The 21715-nt window shown below is 33.5% G+C and overlaps 1 protein-coding gene across 1 annotated transcript; it reads left to right on the forward strand.

The window, feature by feature from the left end:
- The first annotated feature begins 229 nt into the window (after positions 1 to 229).
- Positions 230 to 865, forward strand: LOC145240825 (uncharacterized). The gene has a single exon (XM_080103995.1). It carries the CDS (start codon positions 230 to 232, stop codon positions 863 to 865), a length of 636 nt encoding a protein of 211 aa, XP_079960121.1.
- Positions 866 to 21715: the final 20850 nt, after the last annotated feature.

Below are 21715 nucleotides of genomic sequence, written 5' to 3' on the forward strand. Positions count from 1 at the left end.
TGGATAGGATGAGCCCCTTCCTTTTGAACTAAAACCAAGGTGGGAGTCATGGATTAGAGATGTGAATAACCTCAAACTAGTTCAGATACAAAGATGCTTCATCCCAGATAATATAGGCCCAATTGAAAAAATAGAGCTACACCATTTTTCCGATGCCAGCAACACTGGATATGGCCAATGTATCTATTTGCGAGTTGTTGCAAGGAAGAAAGTGCATTGCACATTGGTCATGGGTAAAGCTAGAGTGGCACCCATTAAGGTTATCACTGTGCCTCGTCTCAAACTAATTGCTGCTACCGTCTCTGCAGCAGTAAGTACCTTCCTGAAGGAAGAACTGAACTTAAAGGTGGACCAAGAATATTTCTGGACAGATTCCCAAGTCGTTCTAGGTTACATAAAAAATGACGCTAGACGATTTCATGTCTTTTTTGCCAAACGAGTTCATAAAATTAGGGATAGCACTGATCCTAGCCAGTGGTTATACATTGATACCAAACAAACCCCTGCCGATCATGCATCTAGAGGACTAAAGGTGGGAGAACTGATTGGCTCAAATTGGTTTGCCGGACCAAAATTCTTACGGAACCGTGAGCTCATTACCATCCAAGAGTGTCCTGAACCCATCATCGGAGATCCTGAAGTGAGAGTTCTGAAAACAATGCTCACTCAAACAGAACAGTTCTTCTCCAGATTCTCCAGATTATCAAATTGGAATAAAAACCTGAACGTGGTCGCTCGAATAAAACGCCTGGCAAACAAGTCCCAATCAGGTCATATCAGCGTAAGAGAAAGAGAATCAGCCTCCTTTGCACTCATCAGTATTGCACAAAGGGAAACGTGGGAAGAGGAGTTCCAGTGCAATTGAAAAAAAAAACAGTGAGCTCTACCAACTAAAGATTAAAGATGGGCTTCTAAGAGTTAGAGGGCGTTTAAAGGAATCTACTTCAATTGGGACGAGGCACCCAATACTATTGCCTAAAGAGAGCCTCATGACTTGTTTAATTATTGAATATTATCATAAATACAGCACCAGGGCCGGGGAATGACCCTAAATGAAATTCGAGGTAATGCCTACTGGATTATCAGCGCCAGCAAGATAGTAGCAAAATATATTAAGAATTGTGTCACTTGCCGGAAAATGCGCAGACCTCTGGAAGAACAACGCATGGCAGACCTTCCGGTTGAAAGAGTCGAACCATCCCCACCATTTTTCTACATAGCAATAAACTGTTTCGGACCCTTCTATATAAAACATGGTCAGAAGGAAATAAAGAGATATGGCCTTGTGTTCACATGCCTTAGCTCCAGAGCCATCCATCTAGAGATGCTGGAAGACCTCTCCACTGATGCTTTCCTAAATGCCTTGAGATGTTTTATAGCTCTCAGGGGTGAAACAAATACAGTGTGACCAAGGAACGAACTTTGTAGGTGGAAAGAGTCAACTTGAGAGAGGCATTAAAGAATTGGACGAAGACAGAGTTTCAAGTTTCCTTGCTGAGAAGTAATGTGACTTCAAAATGAATGTTCCAGGAGCAAGCCATATGGGCGGTGTATGGGAACGGAAAATACACATAGTCAAAAGTGTAATGAGCACTGTGTTAGCTTCAGCAACTGGTAGATTGGATGATTTCCTGCTACGAACGTTTCTTGTATGAGGCGATGACGATTGTAAACGGCTGTTCACTCACAGTAGATGCAATTAATGACCCAAAGAGTCTCGAGCCCCTGACACCAAACCACTTGCTACAAATGAAGACAACTGCACCAATGCCACCACCTGGGAATTTTTTAAGGGAAGACTTATATGCTAGGAAGAGATGGCGCAGAGTCCAGTACCTAGTGGAACAATTCTGGAGCAGATGGCGAAGGGAATACCTAGCCAACATAAGCACCAGACAAAGATGGCACGCTAGCAGTCGAAATATAAAGGCTGGAGACATTGTACTCCTCAAGGAAGATAATCTCCCTCGCAACAAATGGACAATGGCAAAAGTGGTGGATGCGATAAAGAGCAAAGATGGTCTGGTGCGAAATGTTAGACTCCAAATGGGTCAGGACAAGTTAAAAGGCAACGCTGAGAGATTTATTGAATGCCCAATCCAAAAATTGGTTTTATTAGTAGAAAATAACACATAAAAAAAAATTAAAATAAGGCAATAGACTTGATCTTGTAGTGAAATTGCCACCGATCAGTAACTGGTTCGGCAATGATCGATGATAATTTGGTGGGAGTGTAGCGCGGCCATAGTAGTACTATCAATTTCAATAACCCCTCCCCCCTTTCCTTATCACCAGTTGTTGCTGTCCCCTTATTTTCTGTGGACGCGAAGCGGAAGTAGGGAAAGAGGCTAGAACGATTCCACATCATTTTGACTACTGGCTCTTGTAGAGACAACATGGTAATTGACATTCATTAATTTATCTCAAGAACTTATCAAGTTTCTTTCGGAAATTAATATTAAAATGTATTCCTTATTAAATGTAATATTTTCTCTTACAGTTTTCACGGTGCTTAATAAAACTATATACATCAGTTGAAGTGTCACTCTTTTCCTTGAAACCGGCCGGTAGTTACATGTATATATATATATATATATATATATATATATATATATATATATATATATATATATATATATCCGGCCGGTAGTTACATATATATATATATATATATATATATATATATATATATATATATATATATATATACATGTCATATATATATATGCCATGTGCGCAGGATGGATGATGGGCGCATCCCTAAAGACCTTCTCTATGGCGAGCTTGCCTCAGGCTCAAGAAAGAGGGGGCGACCCCATCTTCGCTACAGGGGTGTCTGCAAGCGTGACATGAAGGCTCTCTAGGTGGACAGGAATACATGGGAAGCCTTTGCAGCTGACAGAACTGCCTGGAGGAAAATGATACGCCAGGGGATTATCATCAGCGAGAGGACCCTCCATGTTGAAAATGCTGCAAAAAGAGCTAGGAGAAGAGCGGGTGTACAGGCGGAACAGCCAGACGAAGCGGCAAATTGCATAACAACCTTCGTATGTCAAGGCTGTGGCAGACTATGCAAATCAAGAATTGGTCTCTACAGTCACACAAAAGGATGCAAACAGGCAACATCTTAATACGGCGCTGATCCATAGTCGTTTCGACTGACGGATGCCACACACACACACACACACACACACACACATATATATATATATATATATATATATATATATATATATATATATATACATACACACACATGTAACTACCGGCCGGAGATATATATATATATATATATATATATATATATATATATATATATATATATACACATATAACTACCGGCCGGATATATATATATATATATATATATATATATATATATATATATAATCCCCAGGCTATGTTTCCCCGTATAATGGTTCTTCAGTGTTTTGTTCACAGCCGATACTTCTTATCCCTATGGAGAAGGGGGCATTTTATAATGCTTGTATATGTTTATATATGCAATATTAACTACCTAGAGTTCTCTATTCTTTTATATATATATATATATATATATATATATATATATATATATATATATATATATATATATATATAAATTTAAAAAAAGCTATGCATTATAATTATATGACAACCAGTATCATCTTTACGAAATTGCTCAACCTAGAGAGGCGCGACATCAATATCCTCGTAAATGTGAAATGTACAAGTGCTGCGAAGAATGCTATGCTATTTCATCGCAGGAGTGGAACAGAACGCGTCATTTATGATCAGAAATCCAATACTTTGTCTCCATCCCAAAATTATTGCATCGTCGTTTTGTAAGCTTGAAGAATTCATGAATATTTCATGTTGATTTCTTTCGATTGCCATAATTGCGTTGCAGATTAAGTGAAGACAAGTAGAATGCATTCTAATCAAAGACAAATGCTTTCCATCTCAATGCTACACAATGGCAGAGCTGACGCGATTGGACTCCGAACCCTTCGTCCCCTCTCCACTAAAATGAGCTAAACCACGACCTCTGCAAAGCAGGCTTGTTCATTGTATATATATATATAAAATTATGTCAGCCGGATTTTAAAGTTGGACTTTAATAGCATTTAAGCTGACAAATCAAACTTTGATTCTGACTAGCCAATTTTCATTTGTTATTGTTGTACCATGTTATTGACAATATAATAATGCATTCGGCTACATTTTTTTCTTTTTTCAATTTACATAGTTGAAGAAGGTTTGAGGTAGCATCAGCTGAAACGTTGTGAAAAATAATGCATCTTTGCCTCTGTTTCTATTTTCGATCAAGATCTCGGTTCATTAAAACATTGTAATTGTATATAAATGCTATTAATAGTTTTAAATATATATATATATATATATATATATATATATATATATGTATATATATATATATATGTATATAAATTCTATTCATGATTTTAAATATATATATATATTTAAAACAATATATATATATATATATATATATATATATTTAAAACCATTAATAGAATTTATATACAATTACAAATATATATATAAATATTATATATCTATAATATAAAGCTGAACGTCAGTGTGTGTGTCTGGTCACGAATAGGTTCCTATATGGTTGACTATTATAGAAAAATTATCACATATAATGATAGAAGATGTATCGAGACACAGGAATGGGTATGTTTGATCTGGCCTAATGATGATTCATTAAAACTGTGGGGTTTGCATACGCGCCTGGTCCACAAAGTATGAAAATAAAAAATTTAAAAATAAAAAAAACGTTTACAAGTGTTTTTGATATAGATGTACATAATAATACTCTGATAAGTATGTTTTAACTTAAATAGGGATGTTATAATAAAACTGTGGGGTTTGCGTTCGCTCCTGGCCTACATAGAATGGAAATAGGCACAAACTTTAATAAAGGCTTTTCATATCTATCTACGTAAGTATACTTTGATAATTATGTTTCAGTTTGAAGAAATATGGTATAATAAAATTATGGGGTGTTCGTTCGCGCCTGACCTCCATAGAATGGAAATATGTCACAAAGTTTAACAAGGTTTTTTAATATAGATCCACAGAATATTATATTGTGATAAGTGTTTCAGTGTGAACAGGTATGGTATAATAAATTATGGGGTTTATCTATTTTATTTTTACTTTCATCATATTATGCTTTGGTTTTGATACCCCCAAATTCGAAGCTATCTCTTTATAACCCTTCCTTTTCATAACCTATCATACTTTCATAAATCAGAGTCCATTTTCTGTAGGCTGTTTTTGAACCCAGTCAACGACGGGTACTTTTGCCAGTGTATATATATATATATATATATATATATATATATATATATATATATATATATATATATATATATATATTCAAGCAAATATTATTAAATACAACGGAGACATTTTGTCTTATAATTCTTTTTTTTAATTTTTCAATTTTTCGTATTGTCTTTTTTGTTTCAAAATCAAAAATATTAATAAAGGATCCATACATGTTGCTGTTACGAGCGCTTTCGATTCGTCCACGAATCATCATCAGGTGCTAAAAATACAGGATTGCGAAAATGAGGATTAAAAATGGAAACTGAAATATATATATATTCAGTGATGAGTTAAAATAAAAGTCGATTAAGAATAAAAGTCGATTAAAAATTCGAGTGTTAAAACCAGCAAGTTCGTAGACACCATGTACGAAGTCCGTTCAACACGGACTACGCAATACATTTCAGAACGTTACTGCTTTTTTGAAATGCAATGTCATTTATATTAGGTTGAAGAGTTCTAATGTACGACGCTTCAAGAATCTTTAATTTTTTTACATTATTTTCCCGTTGTATAATTTTTGTGTTGTCAACGAGGACCTTTCTAACATTGGAGGGGGGACAGCTATGTTCTTTTTTTAAATGTTTGTAAATCGCGCTTGTGTCGTTAAGGTGCATAGTTATTCGCCGGGACAACGTTGTTGTTGTATGCCCAATGTATGTATTATTTTTGGAGTTACATTCTCCAATAGAGCATTTAAATTTATACACTACATTGGTTTGCTCCAACGTTTTTATCGCCGGTGAAGAGTTGTTTTTAACCACAAGGTTTTGTGTTCGAAATTTCCTATAATAGATAATAAATTTAATTTTAAAATTACTGTCAACAGGCGTCAAGTATCTTCGTATAATATTTTTTATTGCATTTTCTTCGATTCTGAAATTAGGCGTCATTTGATTTTGGTAAAATATATTAATGGGCTTTGCATTGCGGTGTTGGCTAACATTATTATTCTGGTTATCGGAAGATTGTAGCATTTTTTTTATTTGTTCATCAACAATGTAATTGGGGAAATGATTATTGATGAGTACTTGTTTAATGTTTTTTATTTCAATTAGCAATGCTTTTTTTGTGGAGGATATCATTTTAGCACGATTTAGTAAATTTTTTATTATGGCTATTTTGTACCTTTGTGGACACTCACTTTTAAAGTTCAGGAGGCTAGAGTTTATGCTAGTTGGTTTTTTATATACAGATGTATTACAAGTGTTATTAGACGTATCAATAAGGACATCAAGAAATGGAATTTTATTGTTATTATTTAACTCTACTGTGAATTTTAAAATTGAATTTTCTTGAAAGAGGTGCTGTAATTGGTGTATCTGTTCATTATTTTCAGCTAAAATGAGAATGTCATCCACGTAGCGTACATAAATTGGAGGTTTTATGTTGTTTTTAAATATTTTGTTCTCTAAGTCAGCCATGTAGAATTAATTAATTAATCGACTTTTATTTTAACTCATCACTGAATATATATATATTTTAGTTTTCATTTTTAATCCTCATTTTCGCAATCCTGTATTTTTAACACCTGATGATGATTCGTGGACGAATCGAAAGCGCTCGTAACAGCAACATGTATGGATCCTTTATTAATATTTTTGATTTTGAAACAAAAAAGACAATACGAAAAATTGAAAAATTAAAAAAAGAATTATAAGAAAAAATGTCTCCGTTGTATTTAATAATATTTGCTTGAATGAAAAAATGCTGCCTAAATATACCAATATATATATATATATGGTTTTAAATAAAATACTAGGCGGAAGTTTCTCGAGAGCTCTTTCGGCTATCATCTCTTCAGGAGGAAATCGATAGCAATCTAAATAATATTGTAACGAAAATAAAGAGTTCTATTGGGGAACTTATTTAATGTGCCAACGTACGGGGACATTAATTAAATTTATTTACGTTTAAAAACGATTAAAAATGTTGGCACAACGAGGGAGAAAAAAAAAAAAAGCGGGAGAAAAAATTCAAAGTTCCCCAAAGAGAAACAATGCGTTTGATGTTTCTTTTTGCCGGCACAAAGAAGGTTGACGCACCGCGATAGAGACGTCAACCTTCTTTGTGCCGGCAAAAAGAAACATCAAACGCATTGTTTCTCTTTGGGGAACTTTGAATTTTTTCTCCCGCTTTTTTTTTTTTTTCTCCCTCGTTGTGCCAACATTTTTAATCGTTTTTAAACGTAAATAAATTTAATTAATGTCCCCGTACGTTGGCACATTAAATAAGTTCCCCAATAGAACTCTTTATTTTCGTTACAATATTATTTAGATTGCTATCGATTTCCTCCTGAAGAGATGATAGCCGAAAGAGCTCTCGAGAAACTTCCGCCTAGTATTTTATTTAAAACCATATACAAATTCTGTACCTCTAACCTCTAAACATTTATATATATATATATATATATATATATATATATATATATATATATATATATATATATATATACTAGCATGGAGTCTGGCGTTGTTCGGGATTGAATAGGGATCAACAAATGTTCCATCCACTCATACTTTTATTGTCATAAAAATCGGTGAAATCGTACATATTTTAATCAAATCGATTAATTGCCTGCTCTAGTTAAGGACCCACCCCCACAGTGTATCGGTAGGAAGCTACCCGTGCCTTCCCACAGTGGCTTAGTCCATAATACATTGTAATCAATATTGCACTGTAGAGAATCTACTATTGGGTTTATAAAATTCTCTGTAAATGGTCGCTTGAATTAAAATTTTAAAATGTGTGACGGTCCTGCGATGGGCAACGCCAAGTGACCTGCAAAACAGCATCACCATAAGACAAGGCAGTCTCGTCAGGTAAGTCAAAAGGGAATCAAAATATGCAATCGGGGTTAACCAATCAACGATCCTTATTTGTTTGAGTGATAGTGGGTAATCCTCACGTTATGGACAACGGTATGTGCTGTTTGGAAGAGAGACTTTTTTGTTGCCATTAGACGTCGGAAGGAAAAGCGAAAAGTCACCAGCATGCAAGAATGAAAGAGACAAAAAGAAAAACTTTGTGCAGACTAATGCCATGGTTAAAACAGAGAAAGGGTGATTCTCTAACTGGATGGCATGAGGTCATCACTTTGGAGTATTGATAACATGGAAAGAGGAGGGAAAGAGATGAAACAATATTTCAATCCGAATAGAATTAAAGGAATGAATTCGTTCCGACCTGAATTGAGAAACACGACTCCCCGCGAGGGCCATCGAACATTCAATACTGTCAGATTTTTTTTTATTTTGTTTTGAATCAAGAATTCTGTGGGACCTTACTTAAAAAGGCATAAGGCCTCATACTTCCGATGAACTGTATATATGGATTAATGTCCCCCACGTGGACTTGCCCAATGAAACAGGTTGCTCCTCTTTTTATATCTCCTTAAAATATCTCTCTTTTAAAAACAAACGAAAGACTTGTTTGTTAATCAAATTTAAATGATTTTGAAATTAACCTACTTATACAATACGGTTGACTAATACAAATGCTTTTTTAGCATTTGTATTAATTTCCTATGAAATCAAACATGGATTTAATATCGTAACATAATATTCTATGCATTTTTTTTCGGATTTATGCGATCATGCCCATTTATTTTCATTTTCTTTTTAAATTCAAAACATTCCTATTTTCTGAAGATAATAATTATATTATTGTGTCTGCACTACGAAATAGGTGCTGTAAAAAGTGGACGTTTTTACATGTTGAAAGGAACAAATGGTAAAATGAATAACATCTTGGAATTTAGAATATACAGCAGTTTTGCCATATATGCATATATATATATATATATATATATATATATTAATAATAAAATGAAATAAATATATACGTTCTATAAAAAATGAGGTTGATTGATTCATATATATATATATATATATATATATATATATATATATATATATATATATATATAACAAGAAGACCTTATAGCTTTTTAAAAAATACCGCTAAGGTAGCGGAAAAAATAAAAAAATAACAGTGTTTCAAAGTTTTTAATATCTCTAAAAAAAACCCAGGAGCAACAGATCTTATATATATATATAAGCTATAAAATATGTATGGCGATTAAGCTACACAGAATATTCCACGTTTCATCCATGCTAGGATTCATCAGGCTTATGCGGGGATATTTTGGTTGTCTTGCATTTTTATAAACGCACCTACTATTGAGTTTTTAGTTAGCCAATCAGCTCTCTAGCTTCTATGGCACTCTTCCTAATCAGCCAATGAGCCGGCACTTACAGGACAAAGGCCCAGCTGACCTCCAGTTGACCCATCCCTTTGTGTTTCCTATTTTGCTATATATATATATATATATATATATATATATAAATTAACATAAAAAAAAACCATTTAACCTAGGTTTAAAATAGGTCAGGATGCTTCCTACCAAAATAGCAAACACAAAGGAACGGATCAACTGGAGGTCAGTTGGGCCTTTGTCCTGTAAGTGCCTGCTTATTGGCTGATTAGGAAGAGTGCCATAGAAGCTAGAGAGCTGATTGGCTAACTAAAACTCAATAGTAGGTGCGTATATAAAAATGTGAGACAACCAAAAAATCCTTGCATAAGCCTGATGAATCCTAGTGTGGATGAAACATGGAATATTCTGTGTAGCTTAATCGCCATATACAGTTCTGGGCAAAATCATAAGACCACTTAAAAAAGTAAGCGTTTACGCATATTATCGAAATATTAATCAAACAAATGGTTGAAACCATTGCCAAAAGGGAAAATATGATGGAAAAAAATGAAATCTGCTTCATTCAAAACCTTAACCCTAATCTAATAATTATTTTTTAAAAAACAAACATTTTCACCTGGTCAAAATGATGACCACTGATAATTTATCTAACAAAAGGCAATTATAAATTACTAAAAAGGGTCCCAGTACTTAATATAGCCTCCATTATTACGAATTACTTCCAAAATTCTCTTTGGCATGCTTGCAACTAAGTTTTTTATCAGTTGCAAAGGAATTTTATCCCATGTACTGAAAACTGAATCAGAAAGTTCTTTATCGAATCCTACTGAGTTCCATCCTTGAACACTTCTTTTGCCATCCATCCCCAAAGATTTTCAATGGGATTGAGGTCCGGAGAACATGCCGGATGATCTAACAATTCTATATTATTTGAAGAAAAGTATTCTCGTGCTTGTCGAGAAGTGTGTATCGCAGCGTTGTCTTGCTGGAAAATCCAATTTCTTCCACACAGACGTGGACCTTCAGTTCAGATAGAAGCATTTTAAAGCAATGAAATGTACTTCGATCATGTTTGCCGGCCTTTCACTACTTGCAACTTTAGGGTCCCAGCTGACGAGAAAGCACCCCAGATCATTAAAGACCCTCCTCTACTATGCCGAGTTGAAAAAGTCTCTTTGGGCAAATTTTTATCATGCCAATAGTGTTGAAATCCATCTGGAATATCTAGATTAAACTTTTTCTCATCGGAGAAAATTACATCTTCCCACTTCTCTTCATCCCAAATCTGGTATTTGGCGGCATATTTAAGTCGATTAGTTTAGTGCTGTTCAAGAAACGTGGTTTCTGCAGTCGCTTTAAATAATTGAAACCCTTCATTTTCAGATGCCTTCTGATGGTTTTAGGACTACATTCTGCTGCTGTTTGGCTTTTCAATCGACTTGAGCTCATACTGGTGTTTTTTTTTTTAACTTCTGATACGGCGATCCAGTGATGGGGTTATTTTTTTTGGTCGACCTGGACTCTTTTTGTGCCCATATTGATCTGGATTTCTTAAAAAATTTGTGATGACCGTTTTGCTACGATTCACTTCGTTTGCAAGGGATCTATGGGAGAGTCCACCCCTATCAAAGATCCTTCCTCTCTCAAACTCTGATAATGGTTTCCCTTTTGCCATTTATAATTTAGTAAGATGTTTTTTATCCACTAACAAGTTGCTTTTAGTAACATAGAAAGCTTTTCGTATTCATTTTTTCAAAACTAGCCGATTTTATTAAAGTGGTCTTATCATTTTGACCAGGTGAAAATGTTTGTTTTTTAAAAAAATAATTATTAGATTAGGGTTAAGGTTTCGAATGAAGCAGATTTCATTTTTTTTCCATCATATTTTCCGTTTTGGCAATAGTTTCAACCATTTGTTTGATTAAAAATTCGATAATATGCATAAATGTTTACTTTCTTAAGTGGTCTTATGATTTTAACCAGGACTGTATATTTTATAACTTACTACCTAGCTCTACCTACGTATTGAGCACTGTTAAAGTAAATACTTAAAGTTGACGCATAAATCTATACTTTCATATATTAATTTATGTGGGTAAATGAAGTAGTCATATATATATATATATATATATATATATATATATATATATATATTGCTGACCTTATCTATTAATTAATGGTTCCCATATTGCATTACATTCTTTCTAAAAGTTTTCTCAGTTTAACCATGGTACAACTAAAGAAGGTCGAAGGTAACATTGGCCAAAAACTTGCACGATCTAATTTCAGTAATTCGACTGCACTTCTTAAATACCGAATGCTTTTTTTTTTTACATAGGCATCACCACTTATCAAGGTTCAGGGGCCACTCGAGGATAAGGGTTAAAGAGTGTACAGTAATTAATTGGACAATATAGTAATTGTCAGTTATGGAAATTCAGTAAATTTGTTAACTTAAAGGGAACGGCTTATCAAGAACTTGTTTACATTGGACTTGAAGACAACCATATTGCAGTCAGTTGGAAAGCAGGAAAACGGAAGACAGTTCTACAGGTGTGCAGTTCTAAGAAAGAAGCTTTGTTCATGGAATCTACGTTTAGGTTTAGGCACAGATAAAGAGTGTGGGGGGGGAATTATTGATAGCGTTTTCAGATAGAGGAGTGTTCTTGTGAAAGTTTGGCGAGGGGGGACCATAGATTGAAGTTCAGTCGAGTACTTGCCATGAAAATAACGATAAAGCAAAGACAAACTCGCTAATCCTCTATTGTTGCACCAAATAAAATAAAACTTGTAAAATGAACAGGAGTTGCTAAGTTGCTTCATTTTATTTCAGTCGAAGTTTTCACAACTCCAGGATGGCCCCCTTTCTGGGGCTAACACTTGAACTCTGCATGAGATACATAGATATTCGGATGTTCCATTAAAATTCTCCTTTACACCTCAAAGACTGAGTTAGTAAAGAATTTGAAAACATTATTTTTCTCTCCTTAACCTACCATTTAAATAGATTATAACTTTCGACAGAAGCGATGAATTTTCACAAGATCGGTAGCATTTTGAAGCTTTACCCTTCGGATGACAAATATCGAAAGATTGGCTAAAAGCATTGATTCCTTCAACCTCAACTGGGAACGTTTCTACAATAAGGGGTCTCTTTTTTTTTTCGATTGTCTAGCCTTAATTTAAACATTCCTCACTTCCGGTCTGTGTGACAGGCGCAACAGCAAAGACGTTACGTTTTTCTTTTTTCTTTTTTTCAAGTTCTTTTCCTCTTTCGCGGTATGGGTTCGAGCCTGCCTGCCTACTACAATTTTTTTTTTTTTATATCTTTCTTGTGGTTTCTTGTTCTTACTGAATTTCAGAACAAGCATTCATCTAGTCTGGTGGAGTGTCCAGGTGTGTGTTGTTACTTGAAGTAACATCACTTAGAAAAGATGGAGCTTTCCCCATAAAAGCAGTGTGGATTAGCTATACGAAGGAGATATTATTTAAGTGTCGAATATTATGTGATTTTGAATATTTAGTCAGGGTTTACTTGTAGGGCGAAGTATCCTCATGCCAGGTTGTCCTGACAAACCCCTGTACAGAGAGACATTACACACTCGAGGATAGTGTCTAGGAGGCATTCAAGTTCTCTTTAATAGGCATTCAAGTTGTCATTAACGAGTTTCTGTCTATTAAGAGAAACAGTTAAGATCTTCTCTTCTTTGTGACGTCAGCCTTTGTATATATGATAGCTTGCAACAGAAAAAGAAGGCAACTTAAGTACATTTAATTGAAAACCTCTACTAATCCACATAATGCCTCTAGTTGATCGTACAAGCTGAAATGTATTAAAGTGTTTATTGTTTAGCTGCTGAAATACATTTCGCAAATTATTTGCAATTTCCTCACTTTGCATTAAATTCTGCTCACCCTCAGGCCTCCATTAATTTTGTCGGCTTGCCGAAGGGTTTAGCTTTTAGAATACGCATCGCATAATTGTATGAGATTCTGGTACTAAAGATTTGAGCTGGAGTCGTGTCTGGAATCCCCAAATTTCTTCTCATCCAATTGTAACAATCTATGTATATTATTATAAAAGTGACCTTGTGTGTGTGTGTGTGTGTGTGTGTGTGTGTGTGTGTGTGTGTGTAAGGAACAGTCCCTACCCAATTACTCTGTCAATTTTTGGTGCAAATACTTGAAACTTGGTATAATAGGGATTTGGACCTGTTAAAAGAAATTCAATTTTATTTTTAGCCGGTAAAAATAGCTGCTAAGGGGTCAAAATTAAAAAAACGATTGGAACTTGACAGGTGTTAGTCGACTAAACATATTACTTCTACACATGCACAAATATACATTTATATCTCTAAAAGTGTTTTTTTTTTTAAATTTTTATAGGCATGTGGATTTAGATCAGATCGTAAGAGTGGAGAGCTTCATGTTTCGGTTTCGATTTTAGCTGATGATACCCAAGTCATATTTTTATTTTTTTGAATCACTACTATTTATTGGGTACAATATAATAATAAAAAGAGTATTGGTTGTATAATTATAAATATGAAATCTGCATGAATTAAAATAATATGTTTAAGCATATTTTACGATTAGGCCACACCATTAATCTATAATATAAATCTCACCTGTCTGTTTAAATGTATGTATGTATGTATGTATGTATGTATGTCTGCGTAAAACTTTCGACAGAGGCGACGGATTTTCACGAGATCGGTATCGTTTTGAAGCTTTACCTTTCAGGCGACAAATATTGAAAGGTTGGCTAAAAGCATTGATTCCTTCATCCTCAACTGGGCATTTTTCTACAATAAGGGGTCGCTTTTTTCGCCGAATTTTCGAAAGTTATCTCCTCTTTTAGATTGACTAGCCTTAATTTAAACATTCCTCATTTTCGGTTTATGTGATGGCGCAACAGCAAAGACGTCATGTTTTTCTTTTGTTTCAAGTTCTTTTCCTCTTTTGCGGTACGGGTTCGAGCCTGCCTGTCTGCCTACTACTAATTAATTTTTTTTTTTGCTCAACACAATATATATATATATATATATATATATATATATATATATATATATATATATATATATATATATATATATATATATATATACTGGGGGGTGGTATTGCCCAGTCGTAAAATACACTTAAATATGACATTTTAATTTGTCCAGATTTCGTATATATTATTATACAGTCGTGATTTACAAAGTAAAAAAAAGTATTTGGATGCCATCAGCTAGAATCGAAACCGAAAGCAAAACTGTAGCATTCAAAGCTGGTGACGTTAGCACTGTACGCACGTGACACGCATATGAACTGATTAAAAATAAACTAAGATGAATGTACAAAATGTATAACAATTTTCGCAATTTTGACCCATTTTTGACACCTAAAACTATTTTAACCGGCTAAAGGCCCCTAAGAGAATGCCCCATAAAAAAAAACAATCATTTGAGGCCCCTACCGCCGCTCTGTGACACTTAGCTTTGGAAGCGATAGAGTTTGAAAGTATGGAGACAGACAGACATAATGAGTTTTATAAATTAGATTTTCATTCCAGTTACCACAAAAAGTCATTTCGTATATGTGATTTTTTAATATCTATTTTTCATTTTTTAATATCCATTTTTTCATGTTACATTGCGGATATAGCCGTGGCTGCCATCACACAAATCATCAGAGACAGGAAAATATTTTAGATATATATATTTCAGTTGGGACTAATGAATATGGATGGATTTTTTACATAGAAGATAGAAGAAGCATAATATATGGGGATGGAGCATAAGTATAGAAGAAAGATGTCGTGTTTCCCTATATCTGTAACCTAGCTCCCTTCTCCTCTTCTGATGAGAAGCATTAGGCTTCCAAATGCCTAGGTGAAAAAAGCATCTATAATCCCTATTCTCATTGATGTTTTTCTTTATTGACAAATAATTTCGGTGCTAATGCAGAGAGTGATTTGCGCTATTTTTTAAATCGTATTTCCAAGTTTAATTAAAGTTTTATGATATGTTTTTTTATTCAATTGTAAGCTTAAAGTACAGAATAGGTACAAAACACCCTCCCCTCCCCATGTTAAGAATGGCTTCTAAAATATAAACGTTATTATTTCAGTACGGATCACTCTCTGCATGAGTACCATAAATTCTTATGTACCTATATTTATTTTATTTTGTTTATAAATTTTTACATAAATATATGATAGTTTCCTTCAGCTTTGACAAACTATGGATACCTACTGTAAGGATGCCTGTGCGTGGAATCTTTTGTAGCAAGAGTTGCGCAATGTCCAATCACACCTCTCTTGAGTCAATATTGTTAAATTAAAGGTTCAGGATGATTGGAAGCGATGCCGAGATAAGCGGAGAGCACATATAGCGCTTAGAATTACCAAATGGCTACCCATCTGGTACTAGCCAGGCTCAGCGTTGCTTAACTTTGGTGATTTTATGAGAACTAGTGTGTCAACGTTATTATGTTGTACATATACAATGGGGTGAAACAAATATTTGTACACATGAAAAATTGTATTTTAATGTATGTAAAACCTTTAACTGAAATAAAATTCTATACATTTTATGTATAAAGATATATACTTCTAAAAAAATAATAATAAACTTAATTTTTTTTTCTAACAGAAATTAATGCATTATTTTCATTTTAAGGGGATGAAAAAGTATTCGTGCAAATCAATTTTAACGGATATTTTTGGGTAGTATATTCTAGAAGGTTCGAGTAATGTTATCAGTAACTATAGTTAACGCTATTAGCCATTATCAGAGACTTCTGAAATTGCTAGTCTTACGAGAAGGTTTTAATAATACCTAAGAGTAAAGAATTGACCATTTCACGAAAACAACTGATTGTGTCTCTTTGGAAAGATGGGAACAGTTACAGAAAGATTTCTAGCGACCTGAATATTCCTTTTACTTCAATTGTTTCGTTCATTGCGCGGTTTAAGACTTGAAACAACGTTGAAAACAAAAGACGGACAGGTGCTTCGAGGAAGATTTCTTCAAGATCAACAAGGATATTATGATGCCAGCTCCAACAAAATTCACAGGTTACATGAGAAGAGCTGCAGAAACATCTGAATGCACCTGGGTTCAAAATAAGTAATGAACTACATAGAAAAAGTCTGAAATCACTTACCCCAAGGAAGACTCCACTCCTCTCGAAACGACACAGATGCTAGGATAAAATTTGCTACAGAGCATAATGATAAAAAATATTCGTTTTTTTTTTGTTTTTTTTTTTTACATGGAGTTCACCACTTATCAAGGCCCAGTGGCCACTCAGGGATAAGGGTTATTGTGTGTACAGTAATCAAAGGGATAGTGTAGCAATAGTATTGGAGAATTGGTAAGGTGTCATTACTTGGGGGGGCGGTTCATCAGGAATTTGTTTGTGTTAGACTTGAAGACATCCAGGTTGAAGTCGGGAGGGAAACAGGCAAGCGAAACAGAGTTCCACAGGCGTGCAGTTCTATCTACGTTTTGGGAAAAGGTACGATGGACAGATAAAACTAAAATAGTTGTTTGGTCATAATTATCGAAATCATGTGTGGAGGAAAGACGAAATCACGTGTGGAGGAAAGTATAACTACTTACCGAAAAACACGGTGCCAACTGTAAAGTTTGGTTGTGATAGCATCATGATATGGGTTGTATTTGTGCAAAAGGTGTTAGTGCAATATCAATAATAAATGGTAAGATGAACGCCGAAAGCTACCATAAAATTCTTCAAGACAATTTAATGACTTCTCTTGACCAACCTCGGCTACTTTCTGATTGATATACACAGAAATAGTTAGCTGAAAATAACGTCAATGTCTTGCAATGGGCAAGTCAGCCCCCGGACTTAAACCTAATCGAGAATTTATGAAAATTCAAATTAGTAAAAAAAAGAAAGTAGTATAGAATTTAAGAAATAAAGACAAAGATGATCGGTAATTCCCTCTAAAAATAAAATTTACATTGTTATGAAAATAGATGAAATAAAATTATTTGTTAAAAATGCCCTCCTACGACACACAAGAAATGTTAACGTTATACAAAAATTCAAAATAAAAAAAAACAAAACAAATATATTTTGTAAATCTTTACAATCTAACCCAGTGTATATCACACTCCCCTTTAATTTTTTTTTTTGCTATTACGTTTAAACAATTATTAAAAAATAAAAAGAATTAAAAATAGTAAATAGCTAGGATTTAAAAATTGGGGATCACTTTCCTATATAAATTTAACGTAAAATGAACACCCCTTTTAGCAGTCACCGAGACACTGAATAGATTAGTTTCCAATTAGTGTGGTTGAATGGGTGAATGGGTGACTTATATGGGGTTTTACTTAACAGTTATTTAAAAACGTATCGGCTCTACCCCCCCCCTGCAAAAAGAAGAAGACAAAATCTGACGCGAGCATTCTCTCTTCTTTTCCTGTGCCATAAAATTAAAAAGAAGAATGGGGAAAATGCCAATCAATGTGTGCAAATCATAAGTTGAGAGGTACAGAAATAGATTAGTAGCTGTTGAAATCGATAAAGGATATCCCACAAGGTATTAAATTACATTAATATGCTTTTGTTGTTTTGTACGAATACTTTTTTCGCCCTTTAAAATGAAAATAATGCATTAAGTTCTGTTAGAATTAAGTTTATTATTTTTTAGTATTAATAGTTTGTATGTTTATACATAAAATGTATCAAATTTTATTTCAGTTAAAGGTTTTACATACATTAAAATACAATTTTTTTTCATGTGTACGAATATTTGTTTTACCCCCACTGTATATACATGACTTTAGGTAAAAATGACACAGGTAAAAATGGCACAGGAAAAGTGGCAATATATATATATATATATATATATATATATATATATATATATATATATATATATATATATATATATATATATATATATATATGTATATATATATATATATATATATATATGTATATATGTATATATATATATATATATATATATATATATAATTTTCAAGTTTACTATTTTAATTCTTTATGATAACAAAGTAAATGGACTAAAAGCTCAATAGTGATTAAAATACTAGAGCTTAAAATATAATAAAGGACTAGAGTTCGAGTTGTTAATTTACATTTTTAATTACTCCCAAACAGTTCTTTTGACCTCATCAAATAATGCATTTTCTGTTTATCATAAAAAATAACAAGATGTGCGCATTGGTCTCATCAGCGAGATTGATACAATTGAAATACGCAATTTTGAATTTAAAAAAAAATGAATATTTATTAAAAGCATTATTTCTTTTAAAAACTATAGATCGGCAGATTCAGTTAATATTCATGTAAATAAACCTGTTATACCATCGGAATCACTCACAATAATACAAACCCTTTATGCACTTAGATTTTAATTTTCAACACTTTAAACTTGTTTAAATGAATATTTATACAAATACTTGGTGCTCAAAATTGAAACGAACGGTTTTGCGGGATTTGAAGATGCATATCTGTTTTTATTTTATAAGTTCGTGGTTTTTAAGCAAAACCTTACGCATACCACTAAAGACCTTTTATGTCCGTAACTTTCAATTTACAGTAGAATCCCGAGATACGGTAGCCCTAGGATACGGTGGCCCTAGGATACGTTTTTTTTTCAGGTTACGATGTGGAATACGATGTTTCCGGAACCTGGTTACAGTATTTGCACGCCTTATGGTGTTATTTATAATATTATTTGATTATATACAAGTCTATTGTATACTGTACTGTATATTTGTCACTAATTTTTAATGCCGTATCCCGGAGTTCTGCTGTATTTATAGTTTTCTTCAGCGGTGAACAAATGTAGTTTTTTTCTTTGTCTCCTTTGACCTTCTGTGTTGACTCCAGTAAATAATCTGTCATGTATGCACGACTCACCTTCTTCAAGCGAACTCCCGTTCATTCAAACGGCTTATGCTTTGCATACGAACAGCGATAATTCGTTACTTTCGCGTGACCGTAGAGCATAAAATCAGCTGCACGTCGTAACCGGACTTTCCAAAACGTTCAAACACGTGTGCGTTTCTGATGTTAAGTCATTTTCGCAATTGCTACACGTTTCTCTTCATTATCACACGTTGGAACTTCTGGTTTAGAAGATATTTATGTAACTATGACCCCTTGACAGCCAAATTTTCGGCCAAAAAAAAAAAAACGATTAAAAAGTTTGCCTTATGTCTGAATACACTTTATGTAAAATTTCAAATGTTTAGACCAAAAATTGGCTGAGAGATCAGTTGTTTTTAACTTTGACCCCAATTTTGACCCCTTAACATTTATTGTTTTGGGCTCAAATCTAGTTTAAAAGTTTGATCCATGTCAAAGAAACTTACATGTAAAATTTCAAATGTTTAAACCCAAATTTGGCAGAGGAGTTTAGTAGAGTTTTCAAAGAACAAATTTGACCACATGACCACATGAAAGCCAAATTTCTGGCCGAAAACCGATTAAAAAGATTTTCTCAAATATCAATACCCCTTATGTCAACTCTCGAGTCTGTAGACTGAAAATTTACAGAGTAATTTGGTAGGGAAATGTACACACACAGACAGGCAGTTTCATTTTTATAGATATATAGATATATATATATATACCCACAACGAACTTTGAAACAAACTTTCTGAATCTTTTGTATATATATATATATATATATATATATATATATATATATATATATATATATATATGGGTGTGTATGTGTGTGTACATATATGTGTGTGTATATATACATATATGTGTGTGAGTGTATGTGTTTGTGTATATACATATATATGTGTGTGTGTGTATGTGTATACATATATATGTGTGTGTGTATATATACATATATATGTGTGTATTTGTGTGCATATATATACATATGTATGTGTTTGTTTGCGTGAGTACATATATACATATATGTGGTATATACACACATATATATGTGTGTGTGTGTGTGTGTGTGTGTGTGTGTGTGTGTGTGTGTGTGTGTGTGTGTGTGTGTGCGTGTGTGAGAGAGAGAGAGAGGGAGAAAGTGAAAGAGAGAGAGAGGGAGAGTTTACCTTCTGAGTTGGTGTATACACTGGAAATATAACAGGAGGCTTAAAGGAATTTCAGCGTAGTTCTTTCTAATCTTCTGGGATGGAGGTTGTTGACGTCTAGAGTGGAACGTCGCTGGTCTGGTGGTGTCCCCGGAAGAACACTTATAGGCGTGTTGAATTTCACACGGGATTATTAGTTTGGGAGTTTGAAACGATTTTTATTGGTTGGAAAATATTTCCATTTCAGACATTTCAATGAAAACCGGCTTAAGTGATGAAGAGAAAGAATCTCCACCAAAAGCGAGGAAAGAAAATGAATAGCAATTGAAGCCATTTGCATTTTAGAATTTGTTCGAATCACATGTGAAAATCCGACGATGAAAGCATTGAAAAGGAATGCTGAAGAAAAACTAAACCGAACAAAGAAAGAAAATAGATTTTTTATTATCGTTCTTCGTCTTGTATCGCACATACATCGATTGCTGATCTACCATAAATTTACTCACAAGAAAAAGAACAAAATGTATTTGTTATCTTGCGTATTTATCGATCCAAACGATTTCCGGTTTCGAAACTTGTTCGCAGTAAACGGTGTTACTTAATCTGAAAACCTCGCTATTTTGGAACAAATGCACACTTTTTTTCCATTACATTTATTTTATTAAATTTATTATAATCACTTTTAAAAAATTATATTTAGTAAAAAAAAATAATTCATTTTAATTTCCATTTATTTAATTTACATTAGTGCGAAGGTACAGCTTTTTTGATTTTCCGTTGGGAGAGTTAGAGAGTGCATAGCAGGGGCAGACAAATGCAATTTCAGAACTGAATCGAAAATTTCACAACAATGAATGCGTGTTTTTTTTTTGTTGTTTTTTTTAAATAGATTTTAAAAAATATAATCACACAATACATTTTTTAAACACAAATTAGAGATTTTTTTTTTTGTAAATAGCCTGGAACTTTTTAACGCGTGTTCCTTTTTTTTTTTTTTTTTTTTTTATTTGACAAAATTTTTGTTACACATTTATTGAATTAAAATAACTGACTGGTAACTTATAACACAAAATAGTTTTCTGCCCCTGGTGTATGCTTTTCTGCACCTGGT

The sequence above is a fragment of the Euprymna scolopes genome, chromosome 2, assembly GCF_053919585.1.
Source record: "Euprymna scolopes isolate OS-2025 chromosome 2, ASM5391958v1, whole genome shotgun sequence".
In the NCBI taxonomy this organism is placed as follows: Eukaryota; Metazoa; Mollusca; class Cephalopoda; order Sepiida; family Sepiolidae; genus Euprymna; species Euprymna scolopes.